The sequence below is a fragment of the Brachyhypopomus gauderio genome, chromosome 1, assembly GCF_052324685.1.
Source record: "Brachyhypopomus gauderio isolate BG-103 chromosome 1, BGAUD_0.2, whole genome shotgun sequence".
Taxonomy (NCBI): domain Eukaryota; kingdom Metazoa; phylum Chordata; class Actinopteri; order Gymnotiformes; family Hypopomidae; genus Brachyhypopomus; species Brachyhypopomus gauderio.
The window spans coordinates 27,677,920-27,696,457 of NC_135211.1; the positions used below are offsets into that span (position 1 = coordinate 27,677,920).

General features: G+C 41.1%; 3 protein-coding genes across 7 annotated transcripts in view; 1 reads left to right on the plus strand and 2 right to left on the minus strand.

The window, feature by feature from the left end:
• The window catches only part of foxj3 (forkhead box J3), a 79,233-nt gene extending 72,681 nt beyond the window's left edge, over positions 1–6,552 (minus strand). The window contains exon 1 of one of the 3 annotated variants that reach the window (XM_077007379.1): positions 6,303–6,550. The gene's annotated coding sequence lies outside the window, so the exon portion shown is untranslated. Of the gene's footprint in view, positions 1–6,302 lie in introns of all 3 variants that reach the window. The other 2 variants (XM_077007370.1, XM_077007385.1) reach the window with 2 other exon arrangements.
• Positions 5,323–13,184, plus strand: ppcs (phosphopantothenoylcysteine synthetase). Of its 3 annotated transcripts, none has more exons than XM_077007421.1 (4): positions 5,323–5,501; positions 11,761–12,293; positions 12,380–12,483; positions 12,587–13,184. In XM_077007421.1, exons 1-4 carry the CDS (start codon positions 5,416–5,418, stop codon positions 12,908–12,910), a joined length of 1,047 nt encoding a protein of 348 aa, XP_076863536.1. In that variant the 5' UTR covers positions 5,323–5,415; the 3' UTR covers positions 12,911–13,184. The 3 variants fall into 3 exon arrangements, with proteins under 3 accessions (XP_076863536.1, XP_076863545.1, XP_076863526.1); XM_077007430.1 differs by lacking the exon at positions 5,323–5,501 and adding an exon at positions 5,710–6,347; XM_077007411.1 differs by lacking the exon at positions 5,323–5,501 and adding an exon at positions 11,199–11,355.
• A 156-nt stretch (positions 13,185–13,340) lies between these two features.
• Positions 13,341–18,121, minus strand: utp3 (UTP3 small subunit processome component). The gene is made up of 16 exons (XM_077007399.1): positions 17,918–18,121; positions 17,513–17,600; positions 17,336–17,392; positions 17,178–17,234; positions 16,937–17,042; positions 16,724–16,792; positions 16,410–16,531; positions 16,125–16,286; positions 15,365–15,436; positions 15,193–15,233; positions 15,016–15,112; positions 14,764–14,877; positions 14,532–14,653; positions 14,372–14,444; positions 13,907–14,014; positions 13,341–13,668 (listed from the first exon to the last, which is right to left on the minus strand). The coding sequence occupies exons 1-16, from the start codon at positions 17,932–17,934 to the stop codon at positions 13,579–13,581; spliced, it is 1,395 nt and encodes a 464-aa protein (XP_076863514.1). The 5' UTR covers positions 17,935–18,121; the 3' UTR covers positions 13,341–13,578.
• Positions 18,122–18,538: the final 417 nt, after the last annotated feature.

The following is an 18,538-nucleotide window of genomic DNA, read 5'->3' on the forward strand; positions in this document are numbered from 1 at the left end:
CCTAGATTTTCTGGCCAAGGTATAATATAAAGTGGAAAATGCCTTCTAGCTTAATTCAGCATTAAAGCTGACATGCCATCCCCAACCATGCCAGGTACTGGCGCAACCTAAATACCTGGCACAGACTACAAAACATTTCTTTATTACTTTGCCACACTTGTAATTATTATATAGAATAATAAATTAATTAATTACATAGCAATAGAGGTACACTCCGCTTTTGTCTTGAAAGATTAAGCTATTTTTAGAATCCACGGTTGGCCAGAGACTTCCTCTTTGACGATATTCTATAGATCACCATCTTTTATAAAATAGCCCTTTCAGCATTTATTAGCCTCCAACCCAATGCAGTGCACTCTGAGCTAAGCGTTCGCCGCTCATTTTTACATACTACTGTTTCTATGATATTCTGAGGCAATTATCTTAAAACAAGACCATTATCTTAATAGCTGAAGCTATAGCTACAAAAATTCAGATGCCTACAGGCTATAGGCCAAGTTCAGGCTTCATGGTTAGTGATTCATCTTCATATTTTCAGCTACTGATCCAATATGGCTGAAAAGCATGTTAGGTTTACTAAAACGTTAAAGTGCAAATTCTCGGTTACTCTTCATTAATCGTAAAGCTTAACAAACTCACATGCTTCATTTTCTGACTGAATCGGAGGGGCTTGGTCGAGAAGTTAATATCAAAGTGCAATCATGTATATGTATCTAGCATGGGCTCTGCAATTACGATTAGCATTCCAACATTTGCAAGTTTAGCATTCTAACATGCAGCATAACAGGTTTACTGCAATATCTGAATAGTGCCAATATAAAGGGAGGAAAAAGCATAAGATATACATAAAACAATTCTCAATGCACAACTATAACTGGACAGATGAAATTCTACAAATGCCCCAGTATTTTTTCTGTTAAGACTACCTACAGAGATAAAATGTCTGCATAATTGGTTTTAAAAGTAAACAATTCAGTGAGAGAAAAGATCTGTTAATAAGTATTAACCAACTGATTTCATCTGCACTAGAGCCAGTAGCTTCATCAAGACCAGTGTTCCATTTACACATGACTGTATAACAGAAAGCGTGTGGACTCTAAGACAGCTATGCAGTGTACTTCGTTCACACACAGAAATGCAAGACATTTTAATGTGAGAGGAGGAGTCATCCGTACAATAAATGAATCAGTGCCTCAAAACAGCACAAAAAGTGTAATAGTACCTCTACTTAATGTCAACTTATGTGTGTGCGCATGCATTTATCATTTTATATATATATATATATATATATATATATATATATATATATATATATATAATAAAAGTTTGAGAATCTCTGCTGTAGTCCAGCATCTGACAAAGTTCTTACTGCATGGAGAGACTGGTGGAGTTATGTCCGTATATCTCAGCATTAATAAAAAATGAAAGTGTGGAGGTTGTGTGGATGTGTGCACCTCTTCCCGGGCAGGGGGGAGCGGAGGCAGCAGTGGAAACACTCCAAACCACTGCTGCATTCCCCACATTCACCCATATCTAGCGAGGGGCTTTTTAAAAATTCATTAATTTACAGCAAAAATAGATTAAAGCACCCAGCTGAGCAAAACTCAAAATTTGGCTCCTGAATAACATTAATAATAAAACAGCTCCCAAAAGCCCAGGGGGCCTCGCCTGAAGAAACTGTGTTGGCTCCATTTCACCTACAGCATCTTGAGAATAATTTATTTTTAATAATGACTAAAATAATATTTTAAATGTTATTTATGGGTCTCGCTAAAGATACAATAAGCAAAATGCAATTAAAACAAAGAAAGCATAACATGCAGCATAATTATTTTTTCTCCCCTCCATAAACAGTTATTTGTAATCATGTTCTAACCTTGTTCGGTCTATTACTATGTGAGCACAGACCTGCAGCTGCGAAACCAGTTACTGGGCACCTAAAAATGCCTAGAACTGCGGTTTACTGTAATTGGTCGGGTCAGTTCTAAATGAGGTTCACTTAAGCACAATTATCCCCTCTGATCTTTCACATACATAGACTTCTTTAACACAGAAGAATGGGCCTAGCACAATATGACTGAACAAGATTCAAATTGGAATCATGGAAGCCTTTGATGGAGATGAATGGGTTCATAGCTCATCTGCATTCTAGTTATGCGTAGCATTGCTAATGAAGACCGAGCTACTCACCACAATGGGGAGATTTATACTGGGATTAAAGCTGAACATGTAACCCTAGTTGTATTACAGAGTCATATATACCACCAGCATTACCACACTGGGCATCATGAAAGCTGTTTAAAAACTGAGACCGAGGCAGCAGAAGAAGGGAGGTGGAAAGAGTGGAAGATGAATGATTAGAATGATTCTGAAATAAAGCCTAAGGAATATAACCAGGGGCTTTTCTGGCTTCCTCGGCCTAACATTCCTACATTATCAATCGCTTCATTCCACCATCCAGCAAAGCAGCAACCAGCGCGGACTAACGAGAGCCACTGAGAATGCATTAGCATATTAAAAGTACAGTATATTAAAATATTGCACTTGGGTACCAGATTTAACAAAATTTCAAGTCTTTCCACTGCCTGCATTGCAGAGGTACAGCCTTCTGTCTCCACCAAAGCTTTTCATAGCCAGGAGTTCAGGAGGAGTCCAACTGGACAAGTTCCTGGGTAAAGCTCCCCCTGGAAATTCTTAAATATGCATCAATATCTTGAATGTCCAAGTCAGCAGAGTCTATGCACAATAGACTTCTACAATTTTGGGGGGGGAAACAGCTAGGTTTCATTAACCCAAGCACTCAGACATGTTGAGATATACATATTAAAAAGGTCATCACATATAAAGTCCATCAATCATGAATTTAGTCTCTGAAATTAATCTTCTATCGTATATATTTTCAATACATAGATAAATTATAGATGTCCGCATAGTTCAAAGCCATTTTGGTAGAGTATGCACAGACAGTGCTTTGCCATGTGCAAGTTGCTGTTAACTACAATTAATAATATGCATCAGGTGATCAGTCAAAATACCCACAATTACCATTCTTGTCAAAATCATGCAACCCCAGCAATTAGTTAATCACAAAAAGGTGCAATTAACACATTTGATAGTGTAGGGCACCTAATGCTAAATCAAGCTCTTGCAAACCACAATAAGCTGTAGATGCAGTATCTAATCATGTATTACAGTCTGCTTGGTGAGCAACATGATGAACCACTGGCATTAACAAAGAGGAGTCCAAACGAAGGCCTATTGTGAACATATACTGAAGATCTATTAATAACCTAAATTCTTCAAAATCAAGTCTTCAAATTACATTTTAATAAGCCCTCTCTTGCTTCAGTACAACACCCAGTACTACGCAAAATGAAGTGGTGGGTGAGGAATATCACTGCACTTCAACACGTCGCTAAAGCAAACCGTAGCAGCCTGGCTAGCAATGTCCGAGAAGCAGCACTTTTACCTAGCATGGAGGCCATTAACCAACAGGGGTCTGATAACTCCATCTCACGGACAGCTATTTGAATAATCACTTCAACAAGGGGAAATATTAAAAAGCCCCTCAGTGAGACAGGGCTGGGCAAAGGGCCACGGCTGAATCTGAAATAAGCAATTGTTATGCAAAAGGTGTAGGGCTGTCTCTTACTCTCCCAAATAAGTCTGCTAAATCTATGCACACATTGAGTGTCATAACATTGCGCATGCAACATTGCAGGAAGAAATGTGTCTGCTCGTCTAAGAATTAAAAAGTTAAACAAAATGTGCAACCTATATGTTCAAAATATGAAAAAGAGGAAAATGGTGCACACATCATAAATATAAAGAAATACGTGTTTGTGCTGGAAAAGTCTTATCTTTGTAAGGTAAGACAGGTCCCATTAATCAACTTAGAATAGAAAAAAACCATCTCGTGAGGGGGTGGAGGTGGGTTGCATTTTGTACTAAAATCTCAGAAACCTCATTTTACACTGTGTGACATCTGACAAACCTCAATGCATTAGGCAGAAAATAGCATACTAAAACCCCAATGACGAAGCATCAAAGCAAACGCTTCAAGAGGATCTAGCTATATGATGCCAACCCATCTGGTGTCTAGCCTATGGCATCGTTTAGCAAAGATGGAGTAAAGGAGGAGGAATGCAAAATGCTAGCAGTTTCCAGGTAAGTTTAAACTAAGTGGCAGGATGCCCACTGTGAACCCTTTGGGCATGTGGGATTGCAGACTGTATACGAAACTGCCACAAAGCCTTTCTAACATCCTGACAAGGAAAAGATTACCACAATCACGCAAGAGACACCTTATAGTGCCCATTTTGTACCATTTAACAAAAAAATACAGCTGTGAGACACAAAGATACATCAAGAAGCTCAAAGATCAGTTGTGCCAACTACAGGTGCAGAGTTATATACATCAGACAGCCTTTCAAATGCCAAATTGTGATCATGGTGGGAGGAGGGGAGAGGACAGATCAATAAGCCACTATAAACACAGGACTAGAATAAATGTCTTCATAGTTCTTAACAGGATTTATGTGACCAGCACAGAGTTTGTGCTATACATGACACTGCATTTGTTAAAATCCATGTTAGTTTAACTCAATGTTCAATATTAACAAGTGAGTTAAACAACGAATTAATATATCCAACATACTAGAGTATATCCAACCTATGAGTATGTATAAGTAAGGGTAAGCATATCTTTTGTCAAAATAATCTGTCAGACTAAAACTAGGTCCACTTGTAAAGATTCTTAATGCACAGAGATCCTAATAGAAAACACAGCAATTTCAACATAGGAACTACGAGGCATGTTCTGACAAGTAAATGATGGTTCAATCATTTTCTGTATTCTGAGAGTCTACAAACTCAAAGACAAACAGGTCTGGTGCCAACTTGAATCTTTTAGACACTTTTACATTAATGCTCACTGTGTAATCAGATGTCACTGACAGCTCAGATACTTTGACTATAGTCTGTGATCATGACGAACATTAAAATTCGTAAAGGAATAGATGAGTGTAACGTCTAACATCTCGTAACAAGTGAAATCGGCGATATATTTTGCAAGAACGGGGAAATCCCATCGCTGTCATGAAAGATAAAACGTGACAGACGGCGAGCACTTCACAGCAGCTGGCGGGAAAAAGTATCAACGCAGTAAATAATGCAACATAAAACAGAGAACCGTAGTACAACATAGAAGGGCTCAAAATGAGATTAAAATCAATGTGTCCATGCGCACCAGTGGCGCAGACATTGGTCTGAGATACATCAGTTCCAAAGTGGCCCATCAGCGCATTCAACAGATGCATTTGGGTCCGAACTCTCACAAGTGCAGTTTGGGCTCTTTAAGCGCCAAATCCGCTTACATTCGCCTGCTGGAAACATCGACAAGGCGAGGATCGTCAAATGCCAAGAATCCTCACAACAAAACCCGTGCTGACCATGATTTACCAGTCTATCTCCAAACTTGCTTATTGCTTTTTAACTACCAAGTACGTACGTTGATACAGGTAGCTGCTGCGTGTTTTAATGTTTCGACTTTTTAAAATATAGCTCAGACTTAAGGTTTAAAATGCTCTTTTTGATCGCCGAAGCTATTAGCTGGCTGGCTGTGTCCGGATGGTGCAGATATCTAGATAGACTTAGTAACGCTATCCGCAAAGTCATGCAATTGCTTCCTGACAGCACACAGCTAAGGTTATTTCTGAACTAAACGCCAACATGGCCTTAACCTCACACCTAACGTCAGCTCCAAGTTGACTGGTCGACCAAGTTGTTCGTTTGCTACGAATTACCCGCAAAAATAATATAAAAACGACACGTACTAGCTCGCTTGACGGTTAATGGTTTCAAGTTTGGGGGGCGTCACGTCGTCTGGTTTAGACGTGAAAGTTGGAGCAGCACGACGTGGCTGGCGAGCGCAGTGGAGCCCGAGAGCCTCGCCAGGACTCCGCTAGCGTTAGCCGCGTTAGCCACGTTAGCCACGCGCTAGCTGGCGCGCGCCACAGAACGTCCAGAGCGCCGTTTAAGCGCCAACCGCCCCGCCGCCGGCTGACGGAGCACCGCTCCAACTTCTGCAGGACTGTCGTGTGCGCTCGGTGTCCCCGTTTGCCCCCTGGCCGACATCGGCATGCGTCTTAGCAGAGCAGGCCTGCGTGGTAGCAGCCGACCCCTCAACTTCAGTCTAGCACGCCTCCCGGTGAAAGTCGTCCATTTCACGGGCCTGACTACAACTTCAGTCCACGTAGCCTGCTGGCTAACGTTAGCTACAGCTCACAACAGCTCACACTTACCCGGGGATTTCAGTGACGAATGCCCTGTTGAGCGAGGCAGTCCAGGTTAGTCAAAGTTAACTGTCCCCTCTGCTTCCTTTTCGATAAAAGCTCCCTCTCTTCCTCTTCTTGCTATATGAGTTTGTCGTGGGTTAGAGACCCGCTGTCCCTCAGCCGGTTTGTCCGTTGTGTCCCCTTTGCCTCTCCGCCTCTCCCGTCTCTCCTGTTCGTCTTTCTCTGGACAGCTTACATCCGGGCACTTGGGTTTGCTCCGCTATGAAAAATCCGGATCTACTTTTGTGCTTCAGCCGCAGAACGACTCACTGTACCAAGCAACCTTACAATGTAGACAGGCAAAGTAAATAGTTCCATAGAGTTGGAAATACGGACTACAGAACATACTGTGGAATAACAATATCATTTATAAGTGCATTTTGTGCTTTGCGTGCATGGTACATACGACAGAATAAGTTTTAGTTGGCGTTTATTATTCAGTTATAGTAATATTGTTGATTTATTTACAATATCGGTTTAGTTGATCGAACATTTGCTGTGCACCGCCTTGAATTGAAATATTTGCTGATACCAGACGTGTGTTTGTCATATTAATAGCAACGCTATCGGATTTCGATTCATTCACTAATATACTCAGCAATTTCAGTATGTTTCTTTGTATAAATATACGCGCAACTTAACGTAACAATTCTTTAAGAATTGTTTAAATAATTCTTTAAGAATAGTTCAAAGAAATGTGAGCTCGGTGGCGTACATTTTCAAAAACACTGGACATATTTGTTACTTAATATTTTCTGGAACGATAGTGCCCCCTATGACTGGGAGAGCAAACAACTGCCTCGTTTCGCCTCATGCTGGCCGCACTGGGGGGCGTGTCACTTAAAACAAGTTTATCTGACCTCGTGAAGCCCGTCTCAGTAGCTGCAATGTAAGTAGTGTAGTATATAAGCACCTTACTGCTGATGAAGGACCTCTGTCCGACATCCTTTTTCTCTGGAAACTTTGTGTACTGGGAACTTTCACTACAATTTTTACATCTATCTATATATCTATCCATCTATCTATCTATATATACAGTTGTGCTCAAAAGTTTACATACCCAGGCAGAATTTTTGCTTTCTTGGCCTTTTCTCAGAGAATATTAATGATAACACACAAACCTTTTTTCCACTCATGGTTAGTGGTTGGGTGAAGCCATTTATTGTCCAACCACTGTGTTTTCTCTTTTTAAATTATAATGACAACCAAAACATCCAAATGACCATATATATATATATAATCAATCACATGGCAGCAACTCAATGCATTTAGGCACGTATACTGAATCCGAAATGCCGTACTTAAGCGGTAGGCACTAGATTTCAATGCAGTACATTCTACTCAACCATTAAAGCTGTGCATTCTTTCAGTAGGCAACTGGGCACTTTTCATAACCTCGGACATACTGCCTGTTATTTCGTACTGCTTTGGGGTACTGAGAAGGAGGGAAGTATGGCATTTCGCTGGCTAAGACAAAAGAGCTGTTCAAAGACATCAGAGGCAAAAAACATCAGAGGGCTACGGGGCAATTGCCAATCAGCTTGGGGAAAAAAATATCAACTGTTGGAGCAACTATTAGAAAATGGAAGAAGCTAAACATGACTGTCAATCTCCCTTGGACTGGAGCTCCATACAAGATCTCACCTTGTGTCATAGCAGTGATCCAAAGAAAGGTGAGGAATCAGCCCAGAACTACACAGGAGGAGCTGGTCAATGACCTGAAGAGAGCTGGCATCACTGTTTCCAAGGTTACTGTGGATAATACACTAAGACGTCATAGTTTAAAGTCATACATGGCACGGAAGGTTCCACTACTTAAATCAGCACATGTCCAGACCCGTCTAAAGTTTGTCCATGACCATTTGGATGATCCAGAGGATTCATGGGAGAAAGTTCTGTGGTCAGATGAGACCAAAATAGAACTTTTTGGTCTTTATTCCACTCGCTGTGTTTGGGGGTCAAAGAATGATGAGTACCATCCCAACAACACCATCCCTACTGTGAAGCATGGGGGTGGAAGCATCATGCTTTGGGAGTGTTTAAAGCGAGAGAATACGAGAATTAAGGAGAGAATGACCGGAGCCATGTATTGCAAGATTTTGGGGTTACAACCTTCTTCCTTCAGTTAGAGCATTGAAGATGGGTCGTGGCTGGGTGACAACATGACAATGACATGGACATGGTGACCTGTACCATGTGATACTGATTGTAATCCAGTGATATTCACTTCTCAACTGCTAAATATTGTGAACTATTTAGCACTTTTTTCCACAACAAACACATTGTGAAAAATGTACACATCTGCCACCTCTTTCTACGAAAATGAATGGGCAGCTGAACTCACATCTCCCTGTACATATCCTTTGTGTGTGTGTATGTATGTACGTATGTATACATACGTACATGTGTGTATATATATATATATATATATATATATATATATATATATATATATATATATATATATATATATATATATATATATATTACACAGTTGTGCTCAAAAGTTTACATACCCCGGCAGAATTTTTGCTTTCTTGGCCTTTTCTCAGAGAATATTAATGATAACAGACAAACCTTTTTTCCACTCATGGTTAGTAGTTAGGTGAAGCCATTTATTGTCCAACCACTGTGTTTTCTCTTTTTTAATTATAATGACAACCAAACACATCCAAATGACCCTGATCAAAAGTTTACATACCCTGGTGATTTTGGCCTGATAACATGCACAGAAGGTGACACAAATGGGTTTGAATGGCTACTAAAGGTAATATCCTCACCTGTGACCTGTTTGCTTGTAATCAGTGTGTGTGCATAAAAGCTGAGTGAGTTTCTGGGATCCAGACAGACTCTTGCATCTTTCATCCAGCCACTGACGTTTCTGGATTGTGAGTCATGGGGAAAGCAAAAGAATTGTCAATGGATTTACGGGAAAAGGTAGTTGAACTGTATAAAATAGGAAAGGGATACAAAAAGATATCCAAGGAATTGATAATGCCAGTCAGCAGTGTTCAAACTGTGATAAACAAATGGAAAATCAGGGGCTCTGTAAAAACCAAACCACGGTCAGGTAGACCAACAAAAATTTCAGCCACAACTGCCAGGAAAATTGTTCGGGATGCAAAGAAAAACCCACAAATAACATCCGCTGAAATCCAGGACTCTCTGAAAACTAGCGGTGTGGCTGTTTCAAGATGCACAGTAAGGAGGCACAGTAAGGAGGCACCTTACTTACGGTGTGGCCAGAAGAAAGCCATTACTGCGCAAATTCCACAAAGTGTCTCGTCTACAATACGCCAAACAACACAGAGACAAGCCCCAAAACTTCTGGAACAATGTAATTTGGATTGATGAGACCAAAATTGAACTTTTTGGCCACAACCATAAACGTTACATTTGGAGAGGTGTCAACAAGGCTTATGATGAAAGGAACACCATTCCTACTGTAAAGTATGGAGGTGGATCGCTGATGTTATGGGGATGTGTGAGCTACAAAGGCACAGAAAATTTGGTCAAAGTTCAAGGAAAGATGAATGCAGCACGTTATCAGCAAATACTGGAAGCAAATTTGCATTCATCAGCCCGGAAGCTGCGCATGGGACACACTTGGACGTTCCAACATGACGACGATCCAAAACACAAGGCCAAGTCGACGTGTCATTGGCTACAGCAGAACAAAGTGAAGGTTCTGGAGTGGCCATCTCAGTCTCCTGACCTCAACATCATTGAGTCACTCTGGGGAGATCTCAAGCATGCAGTTCATGCAAGACAGCCCAGGAATTTACAGGAACTGGAGGCTTTTTGCCAAGAAGAATGGGCAGCGTTGCCATCTGAGAAAATAAAGAGCCTCATCCACAACTACCACAAAAGAATTCAAGCTGTCATTGATGTTAGAGGGGGCAATACACGGTATTAAGAACTGGGGTATGTAAACTTTTGATCAGGGTCATTTGGATGTGTTTGGTTGTCATTATAATTTAAAAACCGAAAACACAGTGGTTGGACAATAAATGGCTTCACCCAACCACTAACCATGAGTGGAAAAAAGGTTTGTGTGTTATCATTAATATTCTCTGAGAAAAGGCCAAGAAAGCAAAAATTCCAGGGTATGTAAACTTTTGAGCACAACTGTATATATACACATACGTACATATGTACACACACAAAGGATATGTACAGGGAGATGTGAGTTCAGCTGCCCATTCATTTCCGTAGAAAGAGGTGGCAGATGTGTACATTTTTCACAATGTGTTTGTTGTGAAAAAAGTGCTAAATAGTTCACAATATTTAGCAGTTGAGAAGTGAATATCACTGAATTACAATCAGTATCACATGGTACAGGTCACCATGTCCATGTCATTGTCATGTTGTCACCCAGCCACGACCCATCTTCAATGCTCTAACTGAAGGAAGAAGGTTGTAACCCCAAAATCTTGCAATACATGGCTCCGGTCATTCTCTCCTTAATTCTCGTATTCTCTCGCTTTAAACACTCCCAAAGCATGATGCTTCCACCATATATATATAATGCTACAAAACTAGCATCATAAATCCTTCAGAAATTTCCATAAGCTTTAACTAAATGCTGCAGAAAGGTTTATACAAGCTTTCTGTCTAGACATCAACAGTTTTAGATATGAGCTCACAACACATTAGTAGAAAAACAATTATGTGCAATATCTATACATGTTTTACTTTTTTACATATTTAAAATGATTTTAGTGCCCCTAAAGTAATAAAGGTTTACAGAGTTTAATGGAAGTTCGCAAAAACAAAACATATTTTTCCCTAGTTCGCGCAAGCCTTTTAACTTTTAAACTTTTATTTTGAACGTGTGAACGTTTATTTTGAAACCTATCACAATCAACAAACCAGAACCGTCGAAATCACGCATGCGTAGTCAACGAGAGAAACTATATTCAGGGTCATCTTTTGAAGTAAAGTTTATCGTAACTGTCTGCGCTAATAAAACCATTTGTCAGTTTGACAGTGCTGCTCTGATAACCCAACGTTGTACAAAGTAAGGTTTCTAGATGTGCATTATACATATTGCACGTTATTTTAAACATATCTGTGAACGTATGTTAGCTAGCTATATTGGTACGTCATTTTCGCCGTTCAGTAATAGCTAGCTCGCGTTAGCGGTAGTTTTATGTTACAGGTCAAACTCTAGAGTTTCAAGACCCTATTTGAATGGAAAACCTAATACCTAGTGTCCTATTAGCACGGTCTATTCTGATATAGGCTCTGACCTAGTCGTTGGCAGTCTTTCTTGCTACTATTGCAAATCTTGGTATTTTGATGGCATGCCAATTACTACCACTATAAATTAGTTCCATGTTATTACTGTGGTAGAATTACATTCTTGTTTTAACCTTACAGCGAATGAAACATTGAATGATTGTATTGTCCATACCGCTGCCAGGTGCATTAAGACGAACACTATGGCACATTCAGTGGATGGGAACCTGTGCGTGGAATTTGCCATGCCCTCTCACGTGGAAGAGGTCAAGAAACTGATGGCGGGGTTTGCAGAACGGCATGGAGCTGCCGGTCGCAGGGTGGTGCTGATCACTTCAGGGGGAACCAAGGTCCCGCTCGAGTCCAGAACAGTGCGCTTCCTGGACAACTTCAGCAGCGGCCGGCGAGGGGCTTCCTCGGCTGAATATTTCCTTGACTGTGGGTATGCCGTCATTTTCCTACACAGACACCGGTCCCTCTACCCATACACCCGCCACTACACTGGCATCAATCTGCTGGACTGTCTGAGCTTTGAGCGTGGCGGGGAGAATGCAGGGCAGGTGCTGGTGGATCAGAACCGGCTGCCAAACATCGCAGCGGTGCTGCAACGGTACCAGGCGGTACAAGCCGCAGGGTTATTGCTGCCAGTGGAGTTCAGCACCTTGTCGGAATACCTGCACTTGCTCAAAGCTTCAGCACAGGCTCTCAGTCCAATAGGTAAGCACGTCAACTTGCAGCATGCGTCCATGTTCATCTGGTGAGAACCGGCGTGTTCACATGTGGCGTGTTCACGTGTTCTTCAGGTTCTCAAGCCATGTTTTACCTGGCAGCAGCAGTGTCCGATTTCTACATCCCAGCGTCCGAAATGCCAGAGCACAAAATCCAGTCCTCAAACGGACCTCTGCAGGTACGATACAGAACAGCAGTCCCACCTTTATTACCCTTTTATACCCCCCCCCCCAGCACACTCCGATTCTGACCTTACAATGAGCTTGTTTTGTGCTTCACAGATAAGTATGAAGATGGTTCCCAAAATGCTGTCCCCGCTGGTGAAGGACTGGGCCCCGAAAGCTTTTGTCATTTCGTTTAAGCTGGAAACGGATCCGTCCATCCTTCTGGAGCGAGCGCGTGGAGCCCTGGCCACCTACAAACACCAGGCCGTCGTGGCCAACGTTCTGGACACACGGCGCGGCTACGTGGCCGTTGTGACGGAGGACTCTCAGCATGAGCTGGTGCTCACGGACGAGGAAGCTCAGAAGGGTGTGGAAATCGAAGAGAAGATAATCAGCAACCTGTCTGCTGCACACACACAGTTCATGAGCCATCTAGGATGAGGCGGACTGGGTCTCGTGAGCCCTGATTTGCAGTTCACTTCAAAGAGTTACGAGTTCTGAGCAAAATGGCAGTTTAAAAACATTTTATCCTAATTTACCATAGAACTAAAATAATCCCAGGCACCTCAGGAAGGCAGCAGTGCTGGACAAAGTAACCGATGTAATGGTTCTCCATCTTACTCTAAAACCATTCCTAAGCATGTCTCCTCCACATTTTATATAATTAGCTATTGAATTTGGGGTCTAAGCTTGCAAAATCAGGAGATTTCTGCTTGCATGGTTAAAAAAACAGAATATATTGATCTGCACAAGTGAATGAGTAAAATTGAACATACTTTTGTTAAATCATGTTAGTTATACCATGTTAGACCAAATGATTGATTTGCACAATCAGGACCAGGTGGCACAATCTCTCAAAAGTGCTGCTTGCTGCTTAAACATGTATCACATTTTACTGGTCAACAGATTTTGTCACACACAGTTGGTCAAAAGGTCACAGAACTTTGATAAGGTTTGATTATTGGTGTTTTATAAATATGGACTTTCTATAGTGTGCCAAACATGAAATTCCACATCTGTTCTCAAGTACATGGTATCTGAACTTAACAGCTTTGAACAGTAAATTCCTGACTTCTTCCCCTATGTAATGGTTTCTGTATCTAGACTGATCATTTGAGTTTGATGCTCCTCTTAACTCCAGCACGAATGCCAGAAAGCTCTCCACTGTATCTCGTCTCCTCGCGTCGAACTTCCAAAACCTGAAAGAGACATGAAGGATTGACACCATTCTTTGTGTGAGGAAATAAACATTTCTGGATTTTAGATGACACTTTTATCCAAAGCAATTTACCACTATGACTGAAGCGTTTCAGCAGTTGAGGGTTAAGGGCCTTGCTCAGTGACAACTTAATAATGGTGGGAACTGGCAACCTTCTGATTACTAGTCAAATATTTTAACCACAGCTACCATGAGAACAGGCATTTGAGGACACGTACCTGGCCCTTCCTGTTGATCTTGGCCCGCCTGTACTTTTCTCTGTGCTTGACTCTAGGATTGCGGTCAATCTTCTTCCTCTTTGGAGTGAGTCCTTTGTTCTTGGCCATCTTTTCAAAGAAAAATATAAATGTTTATTCAAAATGTAATAGCCAAAGTAAATAGTCAAACTTACTAGTGTTGCTTAAGGAAATGTCTAGCATGAAGCAAATGGTGAAAGGGAAAGTTAAACAATTTGACAGCCCAATTGCTGGAGTTTCCCTTAAGAGCTTAAACACACAAAGCTATTTTTAGTATTAAATGAGAGTAAATTAAATTAACAGGTAGAACTTTAATACATGCAGTGCCAAATGATGCATCAAAAAACCCACCACTACAAACCAGTGAACCCTGAAATATCTGAAATCTCCAATGTGTATAAGAGGCCATGAACATTTTAATCCCTTCTGCAGACCGTTTCGCTCTACCTGGTAAGTAATGCCTCTTTTTGCATCTCCATCTTCCTCTTTGTACTCTTCCTCCACTACGCCCATCACCAACCTAGGAGTGAGCACAGTCACAGTGAGCTATGCAGCTAGTCAAGACCAGCTGTAACTACTGCTCTTGAACAGCAGGAGGCACTCTCACCCGTCCTGCTTTGCTTTTCTCTTGCGTTTCAGCCTCTCCTCGATGCCCTTGTAGAAGAGCAGCGCTGCCTCCTCATCATCTGACTCGTTCGCTCCCTCCGAGTCGTCTCCCGTCCCGGGTTCCTACGGTCAGGCACAGGTGAGATTTTGAGACTAGTGTCACTCGGGATTCGAGGGGTTGCGTCATGAATGCCTGAATGCTGGCATTAAATGGGAAGGCATCCTGTTCTTACTGTGCTGTTTAGGAGCTCTTTGCTGCTGGCTAATCTCTCTCGCTCGTCTCTGGAGAGCAGCTGGCGTATTTGAGGACCAAGCTTGGCATCAACGGCTCCCAGTTCATTTATTAACTATGGACACAAACAAACATCTATAGATGTCTTCATACACACCCTAACTGGCACAGAAATTACATTTAGAATAGCACAAATTGTATTTAGAATATTTGATTTTACTAAATAACAGATGAATAAAAAAAATGCACTTGCATTTCTGTAGGTCACCAGTCTCTCAATCACCGGATGACTATGTGCTGGAATGCGTTTGGCTTTTAAAACCAAGTAAAAACTTATGTTTGTGCAGTAGCTGGTTAAAAGAAAATGGGAGAAATATAAACTCTGCATAGATTTGAATTAGTTGATGTAAATTTGCAAAGGGATACTTACTTAAGGTAAAGTTGATGCTTGATGGAGAGGTAATGCGCCCCCTATGGGAGGTAAGAGGTTCTTTACACAATAAAACCATAAAGCAGAAATAAAGAAGGAAAACATAAGGCCAGTAAGGATAAATTATGTCTGATGCATACAAAGTACTGACTGGCTAAAAAGATGACCTCACCTTTCCTGGTGGAATCTGTCCATCTTTCACCATCTGTACAAGCGGCTGTATCTCATCTCTCAGTTCGGTCAGCTGAACACCACAAAGAAGAGGAAAGAAGACAACAGTTTAGGAAAACAGGACAAAGAATGCATGTGTGACTATTGTAACCATGGCTGGGACCGTCTCTGTGAACATTGTAACTGTGGGCGGAACTTCTCTGTGAATATTGTAACTGTGGCCGGAAATTCTCTATGAATATTGTAACTGTGGCCGGAAATTCTCTATGAATATTGTAACTGTGGCTGGAACCGTCTCTGAATATTGTAACTGTGGCTGGAACCGTCTCTGAATATTGTAACTGTGGCTGGAACCGTCTCTGAATATTGTAACTGTGGCTGGAACCGTCTCTGAATATTGTAACTGTGGCTGGAACGTCTCTGAATATTGTAACTGTGGCTGGAACGTCTCTGAATATTGTAATTGTGGCTGGAACCGTCTCTGAATATTGTAACTGTGGCTGGAACCGTCTCTGAATATTGTAACTGTGGCTGGAACCGTCTCTGAATATTGTAACTGTGGCTGGAACCGTCTCTGAATATTGTAACTGTGGCTGGAACGTCTCTGAATATTGTAACTGTGGCTGGAACCGTCTCTGAATATTGTAACTGTGGCTGGAACCGTCTCTGAATATTGTAACTGTGGCTGGAACCGTCTCTGAATATTGTAACTGTGGCTGGAACCGTCTCTGTGAATATTGTAACCAAACCGTGCAACATGCCTTAGCCTTGAAGTCTTTAATGAGTTCCAGCAGCTCCGGGGACTCTTTCTTCAGCAGCCTGAGCTTCTGTTTCTGGGACATGGTTTGCAGGTCCTTCTCAATCCTCTGCTCATCACCTTCGGTTTTCTCTGGCATCTCTGTGTCAGCATCCACTGCAAACTCCTGAGGGGCCGCAGGTAAACTGGCATTACTGACATACTACACCATGGTTAAATACGAACCGCAACATCCACAGTTCACACACAGTCTGTTGGTTAAAGCAGCTGAGTTTCTTTGAAAACGTACCTGGAGCAAGTTTAGATCATAGTCTTCCTCACTGAGGCTGGCGGCCAAACGTCTCTGAATGTTCTTGGCTTCCTCTTCTTCTTCCTTGTCCTCTGCCTCAACTTCCTCCAGAGACTTACCCTCTATATGCAAATACAAAGGCGACACAAACATGGTCCACATCATAACACTATGACTAAATTAAACATTTATATTGTGTGTATATATTAATCATAGTATGTATACTTCAAGTCAATCAGAATCATAACACTATGACTAAACTCATTAGATTTATCTTGTGTGTATAGTATGTATATCAATCATAGTATGCATACTTCGAGTCAAGTAATCCGAATCATAAAACATTTTCTTCTTGCTCCCCCAGGCCATGTCATTTGGAAGATCTATTAAAAACAGACAAGAATTTTAGAAATGGAGAATACACAATTCTTTCAATAATAAAAGAATTACTAACAATAATTTCCAATATGGGAAGAGAATTACAATTTCAGACAGATAAACAAATAAACATTATCTCCATCCATTACCATCGTGCCGATTTCCTTCAAGGTCACTCTCCATGTCAGTCTCCTGCTCATCGCTGCCATCCTCTTCTTCATCAGAGTCTTGAAGGGTTAGGGGCATTACCTCTTCCTGAATGACCCACAAAATATCAGTGACCATGGCTCACCGTCATTAGACACATCCTCAAATATGACAAAATTCATTACTTGAGGGGTTAATTAAATCTTATGGATGGTTGTTGGAGGTTAAAGAGATTTTTATTACCTCATCATCTTCATCGATGTCTTCGCTGTCTCTGTGAACTCCGTGAGCCAAGAGATCCTAGAAAATTTTGATTATAGATGGACACCCATAGAGGTTCAGATTCAGACAATGCCACTGGTCAAATGAGCATTGTGGTCCCCAACTCCGCAACAACTCACCGAGATTTTTTTGTTGTGAAATTCATCTATTTTGTCCTCCACATATTTTGATGATTTCTGATGGCAGCAATAAAAATAAAAGTTACTTAACTACTTTAGATTTAAAAATCCACAATAAAAGCCTAAATAAATTTAGTTAATCCATAACCTGGAGACAAGGAGTTTGTTGCCAATTACCTTATCCGGAATTTCTTCATCTTTATAGCAGGCAGGGTCATCACTGTCGTACGTTTCTGTCTTCGACTTTGGCTTGTGTACAGCCCTCCTAGGCACAACAAGTCCGCACAATTAATAGACTGCATCGCAACTAATGAGGCCCTCACAAAAATACGAACTCGAGTACATTACTGTATTAAGTGCTCCTCGTATTAGAAGTTATATTATGAACATTATTTCTCACGTTACGTACACAATTGAGGTGAGTATGTGTTTATATTTCAAATTATGTTAGAAATAGTTTGGCAGGGAGACAGATCAGCCACCAACGGACTAAACAAAGTAATGCATAAACAATACCAAGTTAGTTAGCTTAGCTAGCTAACCTAGATACTTAGATAACTTAAACTTGTTGACGTTACACACCTCCTTGCTCGAACCATGGTGCTCTCAGGTCCTTGTAACAGAAACGGACACAAGTAGAATAAAACTGGACTGGCACTAATACCCGAACTATGAATAAACGATGGAAGGCTTGGCTAGATAAGTACCACAATCGGGGTTTTTAAAAAATCACCCACACGAGTATACTAACACGCGTTTGCACGAAGTTCAATGGATTACTTCCGGTTCTTGTATGTCAGACGTCAAAATAAAAGTTGTTAAAACCAAAATAAACATGACAGATTAAAAGTTATGTGACATGATATGCTCCGCAAAAAAGTGCAAGTAATGTTAATGCATATGCAGTAAATACCAAGAATTTGATGTCCAAAGGAAAATGGAATTTTACCACACTTTAATAACAATAGTCAACAATGATTTTGCTTCCTCGTGGAAACAGCTGCTTATGTTTTTTGCACGCTGACCCCAAATATGCATTCAGTTTCTCTATCACCCATTGTTTTTTCCAAGTATTCTCATAAAAAATGGTACAAAGGAAAGTGCATCTCTTCTATGTTTGCACACTACTGCTTGAGACAAAAATGGATGAAATGAAATGTGCCATATTTTGTCAATTGTGATTTTTACACCCCAATCGAAATT

What these genes read in the sequence shown, in the direction of transcription:
- ppcs (XM_077007411.1), top strand. Translation starts at nt 11,228, where the DNA reads ATGCGTAGTCAACGAGAGAAACTATATTCAGGGTCATCTTTTGAAGTA. An exon ending in ATAACCCAACGTTGTACAAA is followed by an intron (nt 11,356 to 11,760) that starts GTAAGGTTTCTA and finishes TACCGCTGCCAG; the next exon opens with GTGCATTAAGACGAACACTA. An exon ending in ACAGGCTCTCAGTCCAATAG is followed by an intron (nt 12,294 to 12,379) that starts GTAAGCACGTCA and finishes CGTGTTCTTCAG; the next exon opens with GTTCTCAAGCCATGTTTTAC.
- utp3 (XM_077007399.1), bottom strand. An exon ending in ATGATCTAAACTTGCTCCAG is followed by an intron (nt 16,287 to 16,409) that starts GTACGTTTTCAA and finishes GCGGCCCCTCAG; the next exon opens with GAGTTTGCAGTGGATGCTGA. An exon ending in AGATCAACAGGAAGGGCCAG is followed by an intron (nt 13,669 to 13,906) that starts GTACGTGTCCTC and finishes TGTCTCTTTCAG; the next exon opens with GTTTTGGAAGTTCGACGCGA.